This window comes from Athene cunicularia (assembly GCF_003259725.1).
Source record: "Athene cunicularia isolate RWA chromosome 11 unlocalized genomic scaffold, athCun1 chr11_part1, whole genome shotgun sequence".
Taxonomy (NCBI): domain Eukaryota; kingdom Metazoa; phylum Chordata; class Aves; order Strigiformes; family Strigidae; genus Athene; species Athene cunicularia.
The window spans coordinates 7,355,809-7,374,230 of record NW_020799113.1 but is presented as its reverse complement, the minus strand read 5'-3'; the positions used below and the strand labels follow the sequence as shown (position 1 = coordinate 7,374,230).

General features: G+C 38.7%; 1 protein-coding gene across 1 annotated transcript in view; it reads right to left on the bottom strand.

Moving 5' to 3' along the window:
- BEAN1 (brain expressed associated with NEDD4 1) overlaps positions 1–18,422 on the bottom strand; it is a gene marked incomplete at its 5' end in the record, with an annotated part of 63,288 nt that overhangs the window by 34,039 nt on the left and 10,827 nt on the right. Inside the window, one exon of the mRNA XM_026856940.1 lies at positions 15,724–15,858. Within this exon, the coding sequence (XP_026712741.1) occupies positions 15,724–15,858 (135 nt within the window). The remainder of the gene's footprint in view (positions 1–15,723; positions 15,859–18,422) is intronic.

Here is an 18,422-nt window from a genome sequence, read left to right as displayed (position 1 = left end):
ATGTTACTTGGAGATAAACCCTGTCTGTGAAGAAGGATTAGAGATAGCCCATCATGTGTTATGTTTTTTCCTCATGTTGCCCTTTATCAGTGTTTGATTACCCAGAAACTCTGCGAAGAGAAACATATACGTATCAGCCTCAGAAAATTACCATGACTGAGATAAAAAGTAATGAACAATGCACAATGCATTAATTTACAATATTTGTCAAGATGATTACTGACTGTATGAATTATAGTCCTATTTCCTCTGATTAATTTAGCACAAGATTTCCTTTTTTACTCTCCCACTGACTATGAGGTAGATATCACTGATGAAGCATGGGTACCCTGTAATTTCTTTTGCATTACCACTACTCTATCTGAACAAGTCTTCATCGCCACCAGTTTCTGACTCATTATGGGAGGAATCAATACAGTGTTCATTCAGATTATATTGTGTACTGGCTCGGTTATCTGCTCATCTCTCAATTATTCCCAAACACAAAATTACAAAGAGGCAGATACTTCACTGAGGTACAATTCCAAATGAGCAGGATGTCAGTAGGATGTGCTGGGGGAATGCTGTTTTTTTCAAAACTGCATTTATACTGGCTCTACTTGTGCAGGTTTAATGTACATGCATAATGGTCATGGTATGAGATCAGTTTAATTATTCATCCATGCAAGCATCTACAAAATAGGAGCATAACTATAATCATTATTTGCAAGACTACTGAATTAGATTTGAAAGATACTTTTTTTTTTATGGTTGTACTTCTTCAAGTAAGTTTTTATTTTTCTCCACTGGGATTAATTGTTTTTGATCTCTTTTTTTTTTTTTTTTGGTAAACTCTAAAATCAATTTTTAAGCAGAGAAATCTAACTTCAAGGTTTTGCTTCATCTTGAAGTGACAACTTTTAATTCTAACGAATATGTTCCTGTAAAGACAGTATACTTAATCTTCAGTATTGGTATCGAATTACAATAATAAATGTGGGAGAAGGGTGTTTGAACCTTGGAATAACATGTAGTTGATCTGTCGTATCTGGTTTAGGTGTGGCTTCTTTAGGGTGACAATACCTTCCTGAGTGGAAGAAAGAAATCATGGAGGAGATGGTAAGGAAACCCTCATCTGTGAGAATGGGATCCTTCTTTTCAAAGATCATTTGTACCAGTTGTTTCATGAAGCTTTGTCCAAATAAAAATCCTTTCAACTTATTTGTCTCAGTAGTTAACACTTAAGAGCCAATGAAAACAATAACACCTCTTCCTTCTGCTCCAGTGCCTTGTCTTGGCTCCTTGCATAGAACAGCTTCTTTAGGGGAAATAGGGAAAAGATGCAGAAAGTTCAGTCATTAGCCTGTTCATTTAGGTCAAAGACTGGGTTAAAAGGATTAGTTGCCTTATCACAAAAAGCAGTCCTGGCTGCAGTGTGCAACTCGGGGCTCAGAGGCCTGGGGAGAGAGGAATAGGTTGTAGCCATGGGCCTGATCTGTATGTATGTATGTATGTAATGTTTGTATGCAGCTGCTTTCTACAGTAGGGATGTGGTGACATTTGTGATGGATGTCTTTGAATTAATGGAATATTTCACTAGCCTTATTTACTCCATAAACACTATCCTTTGGATTCTTACTCAAGGTAATTTAATATGAACACATCAAACCCATAAAACCCATGTCTGCCTCCTACAAACGTGTATACACATATATTATCACAAACAGTTGCTGTGCTATGATCCCAAATCAAGATTAATATGAAATCAGTTTGCCTAATGTCAGCCTTAATCTTAGCTTTCACTTATCATCCTTTAATAATGAACTCTTCTCATTCTTGTTGGCAATTTCTACTGATAAAATTAGGCTCTTTTCACTGCAACTTAGCAGACTGAAGCAAGGTTTTCACATTTCCATAAAGTGGTAGGAGAGATGCTGACTTTAATGTTTTATTTCCATTTGGTGAATGCCAGTTTGCCTGTCCTTCATAACTGCGGAGGAGACAGAGGAGGCAGGCTTCTCACTCATCTCTTCCTTTCTGACTTGGATGAAACAACTGCTAACAGGAGTAGACCAAGAGTAGAACTATTCCCATATAACTCTGATGCTGCAGGTGCCCCATTTTCCTAAGTAACTTGTGGCAGGGCATTGTGGTTCCTTATATAGATGTCACATGGGTTTTAGTGGGTTACAGAAGGAAAATCTGTGGATTTATTTTGCATTGTGTTAGCTCCCTGTTAGATAAAAATAGTGTTCTGCAGTGAGGAGGACATGTTGCCTGCTGGACTTTACACTGCAATGGACAGCTACGTGACTGGAAATCTTCTGCCTATATATCTAACATAGTTTTTTCTGTTCCAGTAGAAAAGATGATGTGTCAGGAACTTGGCATCCAGAGTCTAGATGCTTGCTCTCTTTTCAAAGGGAAGGCATGGTATTAGTGTTAGAGTAGCATGTTACCCAACACCAACTCATTAGGATGTTTGCAGCTCTTATAAGACAAGTAAATTTCTCAAGTGCTGAACAATAAACAGAGACTGTGACCCCTTTTTTTGGCTTGTTCAGTCATGAAATCCCATGCTGACCTCTATTAGTACAAGTATGATCCAATTTCATCAGAACACTCTATTGCGTGCCTACTGAAAGGGCTGGCAGTGTTCAAGTTGCATTGCAGTCTTCTGAGGACAGATGGTTGCACTGAGGCTGTGAATTGACACACCAATGCATCTGAGTAGAGTGGCGCTTTAACTGGATGTGTTTTTTAGAGTTGGCAACCAAAAGGGCAATACCTTAACTCTGCTCTTCCTTGAAGTGACTTGTCATTTAAACTGAACTCAGCTGGCACTTTCTGTGGCGTATCATCTATGTCTTATGCTCTGTGTTAAGTCACGTTCTAACTGTGCATATTTTTCCTGCACTTCCTATAATCTGTGGAAGAGGGATGAATTACCAGCACACTGTTTTCTTAAGATGAGCAGTTACTTTTAATGAATATTACATGGGTTATGTGAAAGTAGAAAATAGGGAAAAAGGAAAACTTCTCTTTTCTCTTGATACTTTTATCTCTTTTGCAATGGTGCTATTTTACTGTGCTATTTATTTTTTATGGTGAAAGTATGGCACTTCTGTTAGATTTTTCTTATTTTGCTTTATATGCCTTAAAAAGTGGGAAATGTAGGTAACATTCCTGTACTATCTTTGCGTATTTTGGTTTTATCCTGATGTTTCCTTTTTCCAGACAACACAAATTAAGATGTTGCATTATACCCATCTAGTTCATGCACTTTTTATCATCAGGTAAACTTTCCGTCCTTCACTCATGTTCCACAGAGTATTTCCAGAATGGGGTTTCTGTAGTACTTTGCAAAGCCCGTGCTGATTTCTATCTCCAGCATAGTATGGGGCAAGAAAACATGTAGAGCCCAACAAAAGCTTGTGGACTGATCTCACTGTATCTTATTGAGGTGATGAATCTGGTTTGTATTTTCAGTGACTGACCTCTTTGTTTCTGTACCAACTACGTACTTCTAAATGTTTCTGCTGTACTGTATCATACACTTTATTCCTACTACTGAGAATCAGGATTCCTGCAGCAAAGTATGTGTGAAGGAGAGCTAGCTGACAAGCACAGGGATACACACTTTATTCTCTTGGTATTACACTAGTTTCAAGAAAGAGAAATGCATCTCTGCACTGCTGACAGCGAGCCAACAGTTTCAGTTGGAGAGGAGGAGAGAGAACAATGGTATTTGTAATCCCCTGCTAAATGCAAATAAATTCTGTGTCTCTTTTCTGGAGATTGCTTCCCTGAGTCAGTGGAGTTCATTTACATTTTGGTGACATCTACAAGAATTTTGCCAACACAGCTTATTACTGCAAACATTGTGTCAGTTCTGACATTTCTCTTTCCTGGGAGAATCCCCAGAATGGCTGTTTTAGTAGCAGACTTGCGGCTTCACTAGCAGAGGCACACAGACGGCAATGCCAGCCTTAACCATTCCTGTCCCTCATCTGGTAGAGCACCATTCCCTGAATTAAGGCACCACAACTTTTTATGGCCATGGTGTGAAGCACCCTATGTGAATAAAAGCCTTTCCCACAACAATTTTATTCTGGAAGCAGAATCAGCACCTTGACCTTGCTCCGAGAGCAGATGCAAAGGTCCCCAGGCCTTGTTTCTAGAGCAAATGCACAAACAACTCCATCGACACAATCCAGGAGAGCCATGCTGCAGTAGCAGGGTTCACCTGTGAACCTGAATCAGATTCAACTTCCAAGCAAGCATGTAATTCAACTTCAGATTAATCCAGCACTCCTGGGGCAGACAATTGAATCCATGGAAAACAAAGGCTATCCTGTAATTGCACTAAAGGTTGTTATAAAAGGATGGTTATTTCCCAGCAAATAATTATTTTTTTTTCCCACATAACTGTTATGGCAAGTGCAGTGTTACGAAGATGCTGAAGGACTTTTTAGCACTTTAGGCCAGAAGCATCATCTAAGTTAGACCCTGAACTCTTTAGTCTTCCTTTCACATATCACTGGTTTGTGCATTTCTCTGGCTCTCCCACCTAGAAGGATTGAGGGGATTACTACTCCTCTCCTAGGAGAAGGATGTTGTCAGGGTTTCGTTCATTTATAAATATCACTTACTAGTTCTGTGAATTACGGTTGTTTATGAGAATCTCCAATGATGCTTAGTAAGACAGATCAGGAGAATATTTTGTTGTCTACCATTACATATTTTTTTTCCTACCCTGCTTCTGTATTTACATATAATATGCGTTTATTTGCCACTTTTCTCCCTGGAACAAAGCCTAGCAGCTATAAACACTTCTCTTGTAATGTAATGATATGAACAAGCCTCTTCTGTTAGCCACTCAGATGAAACCAACCAAATTATTTCAGTCATGACTTAAGGCATTTTTGAATTTAGGATTTCAAGGAGGTTTTATGCCCCCTGGCCGTGCTGACTGTTCTCTATTTGCTCTGTATTTTTAATCTTATTCTCAATTCTACTGCATATAGTGTTTCCCACTAGCTCATGTTTTGTAAAGCTAATGTGCCAAAAAGCTGGATTCTGCTGTTTATTTATAAAGAGGCTGTGGACAAAGAAGTTAGGCCTCAATTCAGGAAAGCACCTATGTTTATAGTTTATGCACTGTAAATGCATTCTTGATTTTAGTCATACAAAATTTTCCAATTCAGGGAGCACTGAGATGCATGTTCAAAATCTGCCACTGTTTTACCTATTTACATTGTGGGAACAGTACTTGCCTAGCTGATGGGCTCTTTTTCTTGTCTTGTAGTTTTGAAAGTCTGTATTATAGAAATGTTGTAATAAAAATTACTGAAATGTTTTAAAATAGGTTTTTCTGAAATTCATAGATTTCACATTACAGATGAAGGAAAAGGCACATTAAGGTAACTCTAGATTAGTTTCTTGTCTGTGTTTGGCAGGCTGCCTTGATAGAAACTCCATTTTAAACCTTAGCTTCTCTTGAAAAAATGCAACCATACAAAGAAATATTTTAATATGTTTCAAAATATAACAACACTACTTATAATTTCTCACTATGAAACTGATCTAGTAATTGTTTATATCCTATCAAATCATTTAGTGGTATTATCTCTACCTTGAAAATAATAACTATATTTAGCAGAATTGAACATTTTCTAAGTTTACGGGGCAAGGAGGGTCCTCGTCAGAATGACTGCCTCATTTCAGAAGACCTGGTACTGGCATCTTCTTGATAGTACCTGGTTGTACTCCTTTCTTAAGGCTACTGATTTCCTTTAGCCATTGCTAATTTCTCTAGCTAGGAGACAAAGGGTGTCCAAGCCATGCAGGCTTGCCTTTTATGTTTACTGTATGCCAGAATTGTATGCTTAGTTGTTATTTTCTAAACCTTCTATTCTTTTTAGCTACATGCTTACAAAATAGAAGCTGTCAAATTAAAGATGCACAATACAGATAAAAGTTCTGCTCTAATAGTTACTTGAGGGCTATTTCAGTTATGCCCATTGTTCATTTTTGCTTACAAAAGTTGGGAGTATGTGAGTAGGCTTTTTATATCAGGCAAGATTAACAAATACTGACCCTCAGCAGGCAGTACAATATGCATCAAATAAAACTTAATGTCAGCAAGTAAAAGAGAAAAATATGCTGAATAAACATAACAGCATGGGAAGAAGCAGTCTTTCAGATTAATCCTTATAAAGGATAGATAAAAGTTGTAAGAGAAGAGGATATTGTTGTCATTAGTTTTGATAATCTAGTAGTACATGAAATTTATAAACAATTCCAGCAACAGCCTTTCTTTATGCAATAGGCTGCATATTGTTGTAACGGGAAAAGAGAAGATAGTAATTTCCACAACAATCTAAATTCTCATGATAAAACAGAAATAAATTTCATGAATGCTCCAAAGAAGTAAAATCTAACTGGAGGCTAAACAGTCTTCTTGTGACTAAGCAGGCAAAGAAGAAATAAGAGAAACAAGTAGCAGTGAATTCAGAACTCAACTGCATGATAAAGATTGTTTAAACTATCATTACAAGAAACAATTTGATGTCATAAGAAGCCTGAATTAGTCAGCGAGATTATAGGAATAGATTTACCTGGGTGCCCCTAAATTAGATGCAGGGGGCGTGTGTGTGTGTGTCCCTTTATCTTTTTTGGGGATGTTGAAGCTTTTTTTCCTAATAGAGAAGTTTGTGTTATGAAGATGTTCCTGAATATAAGGAATATCATTCTGTTGCTTCGTAAGAGTGCCAGGGTGCCTCTAATACAGCAATTTTCAAAGCTGACAAGCATAGTTATATACATTTGCTAGGTGAAGAAGTGAAGTTAAAGGAAGATGACATGACTTCTCAGGAAGAAATTGTCAGACCCAGGACAGACTGAGTCTTGAGTTCGGAATTCCGTAAGACAGTGCCTCCAGCATGCCTTTCATTTGTGTTTCCATCGATGATCACTAAAAATAGGTTTTCCTGTCTATTTCAGTGGTACGTAACAGTATCACACAGATTAAGAACAAGTATTCACACACTTTTGGAACTTCACTTTGGAGCTTCAGGAATCAATGCTTTCTAGGTCTTACATTTGTGCAGTAAGAAGAACCTGGATGCATCTACAGGGCAGGTAGAACCTCTATGAAATCACCTTCCTGAGTACCTGTCTGGCTCTACTGACAATCTAGAGTATGTAAACCTGTACTCAGAGGGTCTGTATACCTTCCCTGAAACTGTATGCAAGGACTAGGAGAAGCCTGGATAGAAATCTGCAAGGAGATTGTGAAATGACAAATTCCTTTTCTTCTGTTGGAATAACTGTAAAAGGATGTCTAATGGATTTAAACTAGAATAAATGGAAACAAAAGAATGCATTCATTGGGTTAAAATTTAGTCTTTTCTATGACTGTTGTCACTTTATCTCAAGTGCTGTTATGTTCATATGACAGTTGTTTAAATAACAGTACTACACTTCCCTTGAAATCCATTTTTCTCACTGTCCAAAACTGTCCAAAATCAAAGTCTGGAAAGTATCCAAACACACTTTCCTCAACAGTCTCATGACAAGATTATGTTAACCATCATGGTTGACTCTGGGCAGGATTATCTAGAGAGAACTTTCCATAGGCAGGATTACCTACGTGACTTTATATAAAGCTGCATAGAGAGTGATGGAGATTATTAATCGAAATGGCCTGTGGTGTTTAACAGAAAGGCAATCTGTGGAATTATCTCTGTAGATGCAGCTTTTAGAACAAATATAAACCTGGCTCCTGTTAATATGAGCCTGAAGTAAAGTCTTCATGACAGAGTTATTTTAGGTTTTGTGCAGTGTTTAATTACCTTAATAATAAAAAGAGAAATATCAAGTGACATAAAGGACATTATATTTGTCTGGTATAAAAGACTCCCATGGAAGTGGGAGCAGTAATTACACAGGTTATGACTAGCTTCGGCTTCAGTGGAGCAAATTCTTTGGTTCCTATGAAAATGTATGTTTAAACCTGAAGCAGAGTTTTAGCCTTTAATACTACTTTCTCATGGTTTCAGGAAAGTCTCTAGATAGATAATTCAGCCTTAAAAAAACCACGTAGGTAATCTGAGACACCAGAAGATAGCTAAAATCTTTGTATGCATGTAAGCTGCTATGCTAAATGGTTGGCTAGGGGCCTGGAAAAAGAGTACGTGAAGGCAAGTACATCTTAAGTGCTACAGGTCAGCATTATTTTGCTGAGTGTATTTTCTGAGAAATGTATGGTTAACCCTTGAGCAAAGATTATACATTTGATTTCCTTTTACAGCAAGGGAAATATTAGCTTGTTTTCTCAACTGGAACAAATCCATGCATTGCTTCGCAGGGCAGCTTCCCTTGAGTACATGCAGTACAGTGCTTTTGTTAAGACTCAGCAGTGGTTGTACTTCTGATTCAAGAGGATTTAACAGCGAAAAATCAGTCAGTCAAGTTAAGAGAGCACAAGAAAGAGAAAAGGGGAGGAAGACGCAAGAATGCATTTTTTTCCATGTGATTCTGGTTGACTGATACAGGAAGGAATAGGCAAATATATTAATACCAGAAATACACTTTAAATAGTTCATGCTCTTTCCCATTAGGCTGAATTTCATGGTAGCTGCACATTAAATGAAATACTTTTATGTCAATGTTTTGCTTCTTAAATGCTAAAATTAAGCTCTCAGAGTAAGCTAAGGAATAAACTATTTTCTCTCTGAAAGCCAAGATAACTATGGAGGGTAAAAATTAACTGAATTGTGGGGACGTATAATCCTGCAGTATGAAATTAATACCTGGTTTATTTTTTCTATGTTAAGGCACCTCTTTTCACAGAGCTGGGTTTATATACGTGTATGCACTATCACCGGTTGGTAAGCATATGCTGTTGGTTGTGTAAGATAATCTCCATGAATGTACACACATAGCTTGTCAAGCTGCTGTTGATTACTGTGATGCCATAAACAGCCTTTTAGAAATATCAGAGCTATGGCTCAACACACTGACTGGTACTGTTATCCTTTACTTGTATTGTCATAATGCCTAGAAGCCATGGTTAGGAAGTTGGATGTGTGAGGTGCTACAAAAGGAACCGAGATTCCCTCCTCTCAAGAGAACTTATCCCACCTACTTCTTGTTCGATTCACCACTTGTTGAGGTTCTTCCTGCCAGAACTACACTATGGTTTGTGGCAACAACATGGATGTTTTCCATTTTTTAGCAATATGCTAAATGTATGATGGAAATCTCTCCTGGAATATAGCCTCACTGGAAAGTCCACTATTACTCTCAGTAGATACTGCAGATGTTGATTTTGAGGACCCCAAATTTTCCTGATTCCCTTCCCTAAAATTTCACTTTACTGTGGTTAGTCACAAAGCTTTTCCCATAGATGCCTAGGTGTGAAAGTATGTGTAAAATACTATAGCCTCTTTCCTTTGTGTGTAAGCCCTCTGGAATCTTTCTCACTGTCTCACGTAGGAAACACTGAATGTCTGCCGTTTGCTCATAACTGGACAAGTAATAATGTCAAGAGTTCCAGTGTGACTGGAATGCCCACAGTAGTCATGGGTATCCTCAAAATACCATGGCCTTATTCTTGTTTTACAGCAGTGGGTCACCGGAGATTGCAGTGAGCTACATGACAGTAAAACTGGTGTGAGACAGAGCTATCAGTTTGTTTTTCCCCTTTCCTAAGTATTTATTTCTTAACTTTCTTAGCATCTCTTTTTCCTTTGCCCTTCCCATTTCTGAGATCCTGCTTACCTGCATAGCTGATATAAAGCAGTCTCATTCTAACTGAGTACTGAGACCACATGGTAGTGGTTGCTGGTACAGGGAGCCCCCATTACAGACACTATTGTATCTGATTTGATAAAATGCTAGAACAAAAGGTTCTCATTTTATTCCCTCCCAACGCGTAAGTATGTGAGTATTAGGTTAGGCATTAATAACACAGTGGGCAGGAGGTGATTTGAAAGTAATTTCCCTTTCACTCTATCATTAGTCTGCTTCCGTGGTTGATATACTGCCAGTGTTTTAAGAAGCAGACCTCACACATTCCCCTTACTGACAAATCCAAAATCCTCCTGAGTGTACATGCATAGTGAGCACATATAACAGACTGAGACACTTGGCCATTTATTGCTCTGTTTAAAGAAAAAAGACTTTCTTAGATGAAAAAATAAAACTGTTGGACAAATAAACTTGTAATGGATATACTATGGACAAGCTTTTTGTTTTAAAACCTGCACAAAAGCATAACCTTCCATGCTTCTGGATTCTATAATCTTTAACTGTGCATTTGTTTAAAGGCCTGAATACTCACAGCACAGCTGCTGGTTTAAATAGAAGTACCATCAGAGGATCTAGTCTGGTCCAAGGCAAAAACCCACTATGCTTCTGTGATGCATTTTTAAGAACTCTAGTGTTGCTAGGAATGACTGTCCAGTTTTCAGTTTGATGGGATAATTTTGGGGCAATAGGGAAGATATACCTTCCTTTTACTTTGGTGGCTACATTTCATCCTGGTTCTTCTGGGTGACTGTTCTATTATATTAGATGATAGCTGAGATTGAATTGCTGTATTATTCCAGCTTTGCCAAATGAAGCTGCATGTTATCGGCTTCCCTGGGAATCCCTGTGTAGCTGTAGTCCACCAAAAATTCTGCAGTTTCAAAAGCTGATGACAGACTTGTCTGTGAGTAGAAACAGCCAAGTTACCGAAGTCCTGACTGTAGGTATTTACTGGGGGGTGAACTGTACTGCTTTTTGGAAGCACCTGAAAAGGTTCTCATTTTCCAGTTTGATGCATGTTGATGTATGCTTGGAAGTAAAATTAATTGTACAGATTTTTCAATATGGTTCCAAAAGATATGTGTGTTCTTTATGGTATATGTGCTCTATAACCACTAGCTGTCATACAGAAACACTACTATTACTGCTGTTTCAGCTTTACTAAAAGGTATCTTTGGTTTCTAGAAAGCCAGAGGTGGGGGAAGGAAGTAGAACAAAATTAAAATAGAAAGAACAAAACAAAATAACACAGTAAAGCACCTTAGCAGCATTGAAAGTCTTTTTGGACGTTGATAAATACTCCATATAATGAATTTAAGCAACAGACTTCAGCACACTATGTGACAGTATCACCAGCTGCTTGGCAATGTAATTTATTGATCCTATCACAAAAGTGCTTTGCTAATTACATGGAAAACAGTCTTGTGAGTAGTACTCAGAGGGTTTATTTGCTGTCCTGTTGAGCGCTGTGCAATATGCTTGTATGTTCAGTCTTTCCATTAGAAGCAGGGATTGTGACCCAAACAGCATTTCTGCATAGTTCTCTCTCTATATATAGTAGAATATGTGGACTCAGGAAGTAATCTTGAGCCTACTTTCTCAGAGTCAGGCTTTCAACAAGCTGCGCTTCAACCAGAACAGACACTTGTGAAGACACTACCATCTTCTCTATGATAGTTTTTCTCCTTTTGTTAGGGGTTACTCTCCCCATAATTCTTGAGGTTCACAGAAATCTTTCTAATAAGCTGCTGGCAAAATCTGAGAAGCTGATTCAAACCCTCTATTTAAATTTAAAGCTGTCCTTCCTAGCTGGTGTTGTCTTTAGCACAGATTAGGGCGCACTCATTTTAAGCACTATATTAACTGGTTTATGTGGATGATTCCTTCTAGTTAGTGAATGGAGGTGAGCAACTGTGATGGCACGATCCTTAACTGACAGAGCTTGATTTGGAGAAAAGAGCTGGTCTACAGCTGCAGGATACAAATGCTAGATGAAGAACTGTACACCATGGAAGATCCTCTCAAATCTTAATAAGATTTAATGCTAAGTGCTGCTTAAGCTTTTCACTGCCCTCTGCATAATTTCAGGCTGTAAGCATAAAATCACTGATGATAAAAACACTACTTGAACAACAACTTACTTGAAGCAATAGAAAGGGAATTCCAGCCTATCATGATTTTCAGTTTCTGTAACTAAGAATAACTTTGACAAGGACTATTTTCACAGACAACTCAAAAGGTGGAATATGGTTTTATTCCATTATTTTTTTAATGCTGAAATTATTCATTTGTAACATGATAAAAATGAAAATTTTAACCTGTCTGTATACTAGTTTTACATTATGATTTATGATGAGAATTATAAACTTCCACTCCAATGGAAACACATTTCAAAACATCTGCTAAGCATCCATTGAGGCATTTTTAGTCAAGGAATACCATACTGAACGGCAGAAATCTGGACTATAGCTGTTGCTTGGGTTTAAAAAAAGCCAAGACAACAGCTGTCTTTTTCCTCCTCCTTTCCAGTTAATTCATCATAACTACAGGTAGCAATAGGCTCCATTGCATGCCAGTAATGTGCATTCATAAATACACAGACTAGCGATGACACTGCTGACTACCAGGATTTTGACTCAGAAAATATTAGGTCAGCTTCTGTCCTTGAACAAAGAGAAGCTTAGCAGAAAGTCAAAATTTTCACTGGGATTTTGTGTGTGTGAGGGAATGCAAATGTGGCCTCTAAACATATGTGGGGAGATGACGGCCATACCCTTCTTACTAGTGATAGTTTGCGAGCTGTAGCTCTGTAGTACACTACACTTGCCCGTTGTTAAAAAACAAGTTTAAGTGACTTAGTACCACTTATCAAAAGGTTTTTACATTGTGAAACCTAAATATGAAAGTAAATTTCTGCTCCTTATATATATAAAATCCTTTTAAATGAATAAAAGTGACCATCCCCATGCCTCGGAAAACATCAAAATAGGAAAGCAACATTATTATGGGATAGATCTATTTAAATTTTTAATCAATTTCATTAAGCAGCATGACAAATTGTCCAAGAACACACAAAGTAAGTAATGGATAGGTTATATGATTGAGACAAGCTTTAAACTTATTTATTACTAGTGTTTTAACAGGAAAACATGCAATAGGGGAACTACACTTCCTTCTTGGTCCCTTTTTTTTTTTTTATTATGCATGGGTTTCTTATGAAAAAGATGAAGTTTTTCTTGGCCAAACGAAACAAATTTCTGAATGGAGATGCCATTAACTGTAAAGTAAATGTAACAAATTTAAGATGATAAAGAATAATGATAACTAATATGTAAAAGCCTGATATTTTTATTCATGCTTTATGACTCAAGGGTGTAGTACTTTGAATGACTGTTGCCTTTGGTGAGCATCAAAGGTTCTTGGATCCTGCCAGGAAATTCTAAAATGTGTTAGGATGAAATAGAATGAATGAATTAAAGTATTTTCTAACCTGTGGGCTAAGTGTTTAGATGTTAGTATTAGAAAAGCAGGAAGGTAGAAATAAGAACAACAAATAATTCCACTAGAGAGCCTCTATCTTGCACAAATATAAAAAGAATAAAGATATATATATTTGTATATATACACCCCCCCCTTATATGCATATTACATAATGAACCTATAGATCAGTCACAAAGGGATTTTTTTTTATACACAAGTACTTTTTTCAAGTGCTCATTTAGCCACATGTTCAGACCTGACTTCCCGATGCAAATGTTAACTTCATATGGAAACCTATCTGTCAGCTTTTGAATTCCATCTAGCTCTGTCACTGCCTTGTCCTTTATTACTAGGTAGCGTTGCTATTCTGGACAGTATGAGACTGAAGGAAATGGGACACCAGATCTAACTGTGTAGTCGTTCTGTGTAGATTTTCTGTTGGTGCTGATCTTATAACAGTTCTTGCTGTTATTCAGCAAAACTAACGTGATAGAGGTGCTTTGGCACTTGTCTGAAACACTTCTGTGTCTGTGAAGTATATATGAAGTGACAGATGTTAGTGCCTTGCTGGATGATAGTCTGCTCTCAGGTTCATTTGTGAACAGCAAATCAGTCTTTCCATTGAAAAATAATGATTTTTTCCTCTAGGCAATTTCTGATTTGTGTGCACTTCTGCAACCATTGCAAATGATCTGTTGGTTTTGTGTTTTTGAGCTCTTAACTACTGTCATGTGTTCAGACCAAACCTGTGACTATTTGACTCTGCTTTGTCAGCTGTCATTGTTGTAGTTTTTTATTACCACTGAATTGACAGCTTTGTGTTTAGAAAAAATATATATTTACATATATTAAAAAGAGTTTCTTGTCACTCACTACTTATTTTATGTGCAACTTTATAGAAGGGCAGAAAATAATGCATACTTATGTGTGATGTAAGTTGCTGAAAGGTTTTCGTCTGATCCAGGCAAGATGCAAGATCATCAAAACTGACAAGTTCCCATTAAATCCTCCATGACCCCACCCAATATGTTTTCTCAGAGAAAAAAACAAACCACATGTCCAGCTCTAATCTTTGCTGATTAGATGAGGAATTAAAAGCATAAGAACATGAGGTCTTGCCTAAATTTGGGTCTTGTGTGTCCTCCCATGCATGTTAACTGCAGCCCTTCTGAAGTCTCAGTTATAATCTTTTGTGTTGCATAGATCTGACCTGAATCCTGCTCTACTTAATGGACTATGATCAATTCTAGAGTGTGTGTGTTGCATGACTCCACTGTAAAGCCAGGTTGTGACAAGCACTGATATGTAGAATAAACAGTTGGTGTTGAGGGCTTGCTGTCTACACTATCCATGTTTCAGAGACCTTTGCTTTGGATTGGCTTTATCTTGCCTCCATGTGTCTGAAGGCCCATTAGAGGATGGAGCGTACTGACTCCTGAAGCTCATTTTTGGTTTACTTTCATCTGAAGTGTATTGCCAGTAGCTGTCAATCTGCTCTCCCTGGTGTAACTTCCAGTCTTTTTGCAAAATTGCAGCTACGTTGTTCTGTGTACAATATTGTGTTAACTAAAAACCCCAAGTCTGCAAATATTTCTGGCAGGTAATTAGTGACAGCAGAATGTGATCTTATTTGTACCATGTAGAATAGAGGTCTAAAAATAACTTGCCCTCTCAGATGTTGCTCATTACAAAATGGGCATGTTAAAAGGAAGGGTCTAGTGTTAAAACAGTAGCTTGAAATTAACGAGTAAACACAATGAACAAAAAATAGGAACAGAAAAATCAGAGGGTTACATCACCAGGTTTGGTAGTAAATGGCAACTGCTGAGATCACAACACACGTTTCTGTTCATCAGAAATCTACAAACTCATCTTTCAACTTATTTGCAACAAATCTGGTTCTAAACAAATGGCTAAAAGTTACCCTATGTCTCCTTTAAATACACTGGATATCTCTGACTTGACAGTAATTCTTACCTCTCCCCTGCTCAAGTATTATTTCAATCAGCTGGCAGTCTGTTTGTTTATTCACATTAACATTTCCAAATGCAGAGTGCCCGGCCAGCAGTCACTGCTCTGCAGAGCTGCCAGTGTCTAATTGTTTCCGGCAATGGTGACTGCCTTTTTTAGGCTTTTTTTCTTCTCCCCCCTCAACTGGCATTTCAGAGCAGCAGCCTTCAAAATGAATTAGCTTAATGCATTTTGAGCTCAACCAAATCTTCCCATTACTGCTGCTGTCTACCATTCTACTTGAAATCAGCATGCAGTATAAATGATTTAGACATATGAATAAATAAACCTCTAAATATCCATATCCTTGCAATAGCAAAACCAGATCAGATATAATTTTTAGAACAGCATATTGCTACAAACACCAGTTCGGCAAGCAAATGGATTCACATTTGTAGGACATTGTGTTGTGATTTAGGAAGGTGAAGGGTAACTCACTTGAGCATGTTAGTTTGATGGACATGTAGTCTCTGCCACAGTCCTTCTTATAGTGACAGCGTAGCCAGTTTAAGAGACAGAGTCCGTCACCACACTGTAGTTCTTCTTTTTTACATGGCAGAATGCTCTGTTCATCTGAAAGGAGAAGAAACAATAGATGACTCAGTGTAACAAGCAACTCCTTCCTGAGCAACAAAGCCACATGTCTCCTGAAAGTCAGGAAAGTCTTATTGCTTTTGAAAGGCCTGGGTGGATGAAAACACTCTGTCCTCTTTGTCAGATGTGAAAAGGGTCTCAGACTCAAGCAAATATTTCCTATGCTATTGTGGCCGATCATTTAAATAGTGTTTGAGACAGATGAGGTCTAGGTGAAGCATACCAAAGAAATCGCAAGGGTACCATGTCTCTGTGGCACCTAGCCTTCTGACTTAGATGCTTTAATATCCAAAACAAAACAATCCACCTTTGCCCCAGCTTACACACAAAATGGATAAATGAGGGGAAAAAACAAGATAACTGCTATCTTGCATAAACCCAAAGGACTGGATTAAGGGCTTCTTCGCTGTAAGTGTAACTCTCTCACAATCTCCTTCCAGTTTGACAGTTAAGGGTAGGAACTCAGCTTGATAGAGTGGGGATTTTTTGAATAATCTTAAAAAAGCCTTCAGTAAATTCATGGCAATGTAAACTCAGGTTTGGTTTGCAGAGTCCTTAAATCCTATATAGTAGGGTCTGCAGCTCTGCATGAAGGCAAATCTTTGACTGGCTCCTCAGCCACTTCCCAGGAGTACTGTTGATACTTGGTGGGGGGGGGGGGGGGGGGAGAGTAATTTTATCTTTTCCTTTGATAACGTATTATGGTTCCTTTTATCTTTATGCATAAACACATTCATGAATGGAAAATTTCTGCTCTCAAATGAGAGATGGTACCAGCCTAAGCCCTGTAATTTAAAAAAAGCAGAGTTTCAGGTCATGCTAATATTCACCTGTGCAAAATATATTTGCACAAGAAATGGGAGTGCTGGTGCCAGTGTCATCACTTGTCATATCTGAACAGGATCACCCCTTCCTAGTCCAGAGGTTCTGAGGGTACGCCTGAGGAGAGTGGTCATGGCAAGTGCTATGCCAGCAAATAACAGGTGTTTAACTTTCACTGGCTATTCAAAATAGCTATTTTGTTTGATGTCCATAAACATTCAAACAGCAGCTGCATGATACAGAATTTAAAAAGGAGTTGGAGAAGCTCTACACATTTTTTTTTTTTTTTGGTGACACTTTAACTGCACAATACAAAATATCCTATGGAATGCCAGTGACCAGCCGTACCATCTAAAACACACTGAGCAAATCACTGAAAAAGGAACTAATTACGTAAATGAATTCCAGTTTGTTAGGTTAAAAATCTATTAACATACTATAAGGAACAAACAAATTCATGGAGATCAGAAAGTTGGAAAATTATCCAGGAAAAGAGGGAAAGAAACCTCCTACATTAATCAGAGAAGGTGGTTTTGTGTTTTATTTCCCTCGCGTTTCACCAGTAGCGCTATTGAAAGTGGTCTTGTTTTGATGATAGATAAAAGGAAACTATTTTCTGACAAGTGCATCTGAGTGTGCAAATGGATGCACTGTGACGTCATTTAGTTGCATGGTGTTATATGGCCTTCCAGTAATGAGAAAGAGGAGTAAAATGGAAAATAGTTAACTAGTGACAGAATAAAAAGGTTTTAAGTTTGGCAAGGAAGACCTTTGTGTAGAAAGTCTTTGGAAATCAGCTTTAAATTTCATTATAGTACTAGAGCTGTATTCAGGTTACTTTATGTGTGCAATCTAAAACATTCCAAATGCAGGCAAATAAAAATTCAAGTGGATATCACAGAATCATCTAGGTTGGAAAGGACCTTGGACATCATCTAGTTCAACCGTTCGCCTAGCATAGTTCCCACCTACAGCATATCCTTAAGCTCTAAATCGACCCGATGCTTGAACACCTCCAGGGATGGGGACTCCACCACCTCCCTGGGCAGCACATTCCAGCACCTGACAACCCTTCTGGAAAGAAATGCTTCCTAACATCCAGTCTAAACCTTCCCTGGCACAACTGGAGGCCATTCCCTCTTGTCCTATCGCTTGTTACTTGGTTCAAGAGGCTCCTCCCCAGCTCTCTGCACCCTCCTTTCAGGTAGCTGTAGAGGGCGATGAGGTCTCCCCTCAGCCTCCTCTTCTCCAGACTAAACCCCCCCAGTTCCCCCAGCCGCTCCCCGTACGACCTGTGCTCCAGACCCTGCCCCAGCTCCGTTGCCCTTCTCTGGACACGCTCGAGTCATTCAATGTCCTTTTTGTAGTGAGGGGCCCAAAACTGAACACAGGAATCGAGGGGCGGCCTCACCAGTGCCGAGTACAGGGCTCAGATCCCTTCCCTGTCCCTGCTGGCCACGCTATTGCTGACACAAGCCAGGATGCCATTGGCCTTCTTGGCCCCCTGGGCACACTGCTGGCTCCTGTTCAGCCGGCTGTCAATCACCCCCCAGGTCCCTCTGTGACTGGCAGCTCTCCAGCCACTCCTCCCCAAGCCTGTAGCCCTGCTGGGGGTTGTTGTGGCCCAAGGGCAGCCCCCGGCATTTGCCCTCAGTGAAACTCCCCCAGTTGGGCTCAGCCCATGGCTCCAGCCTGTCCAGGTCTCTCTGCAGAGCCTCCCT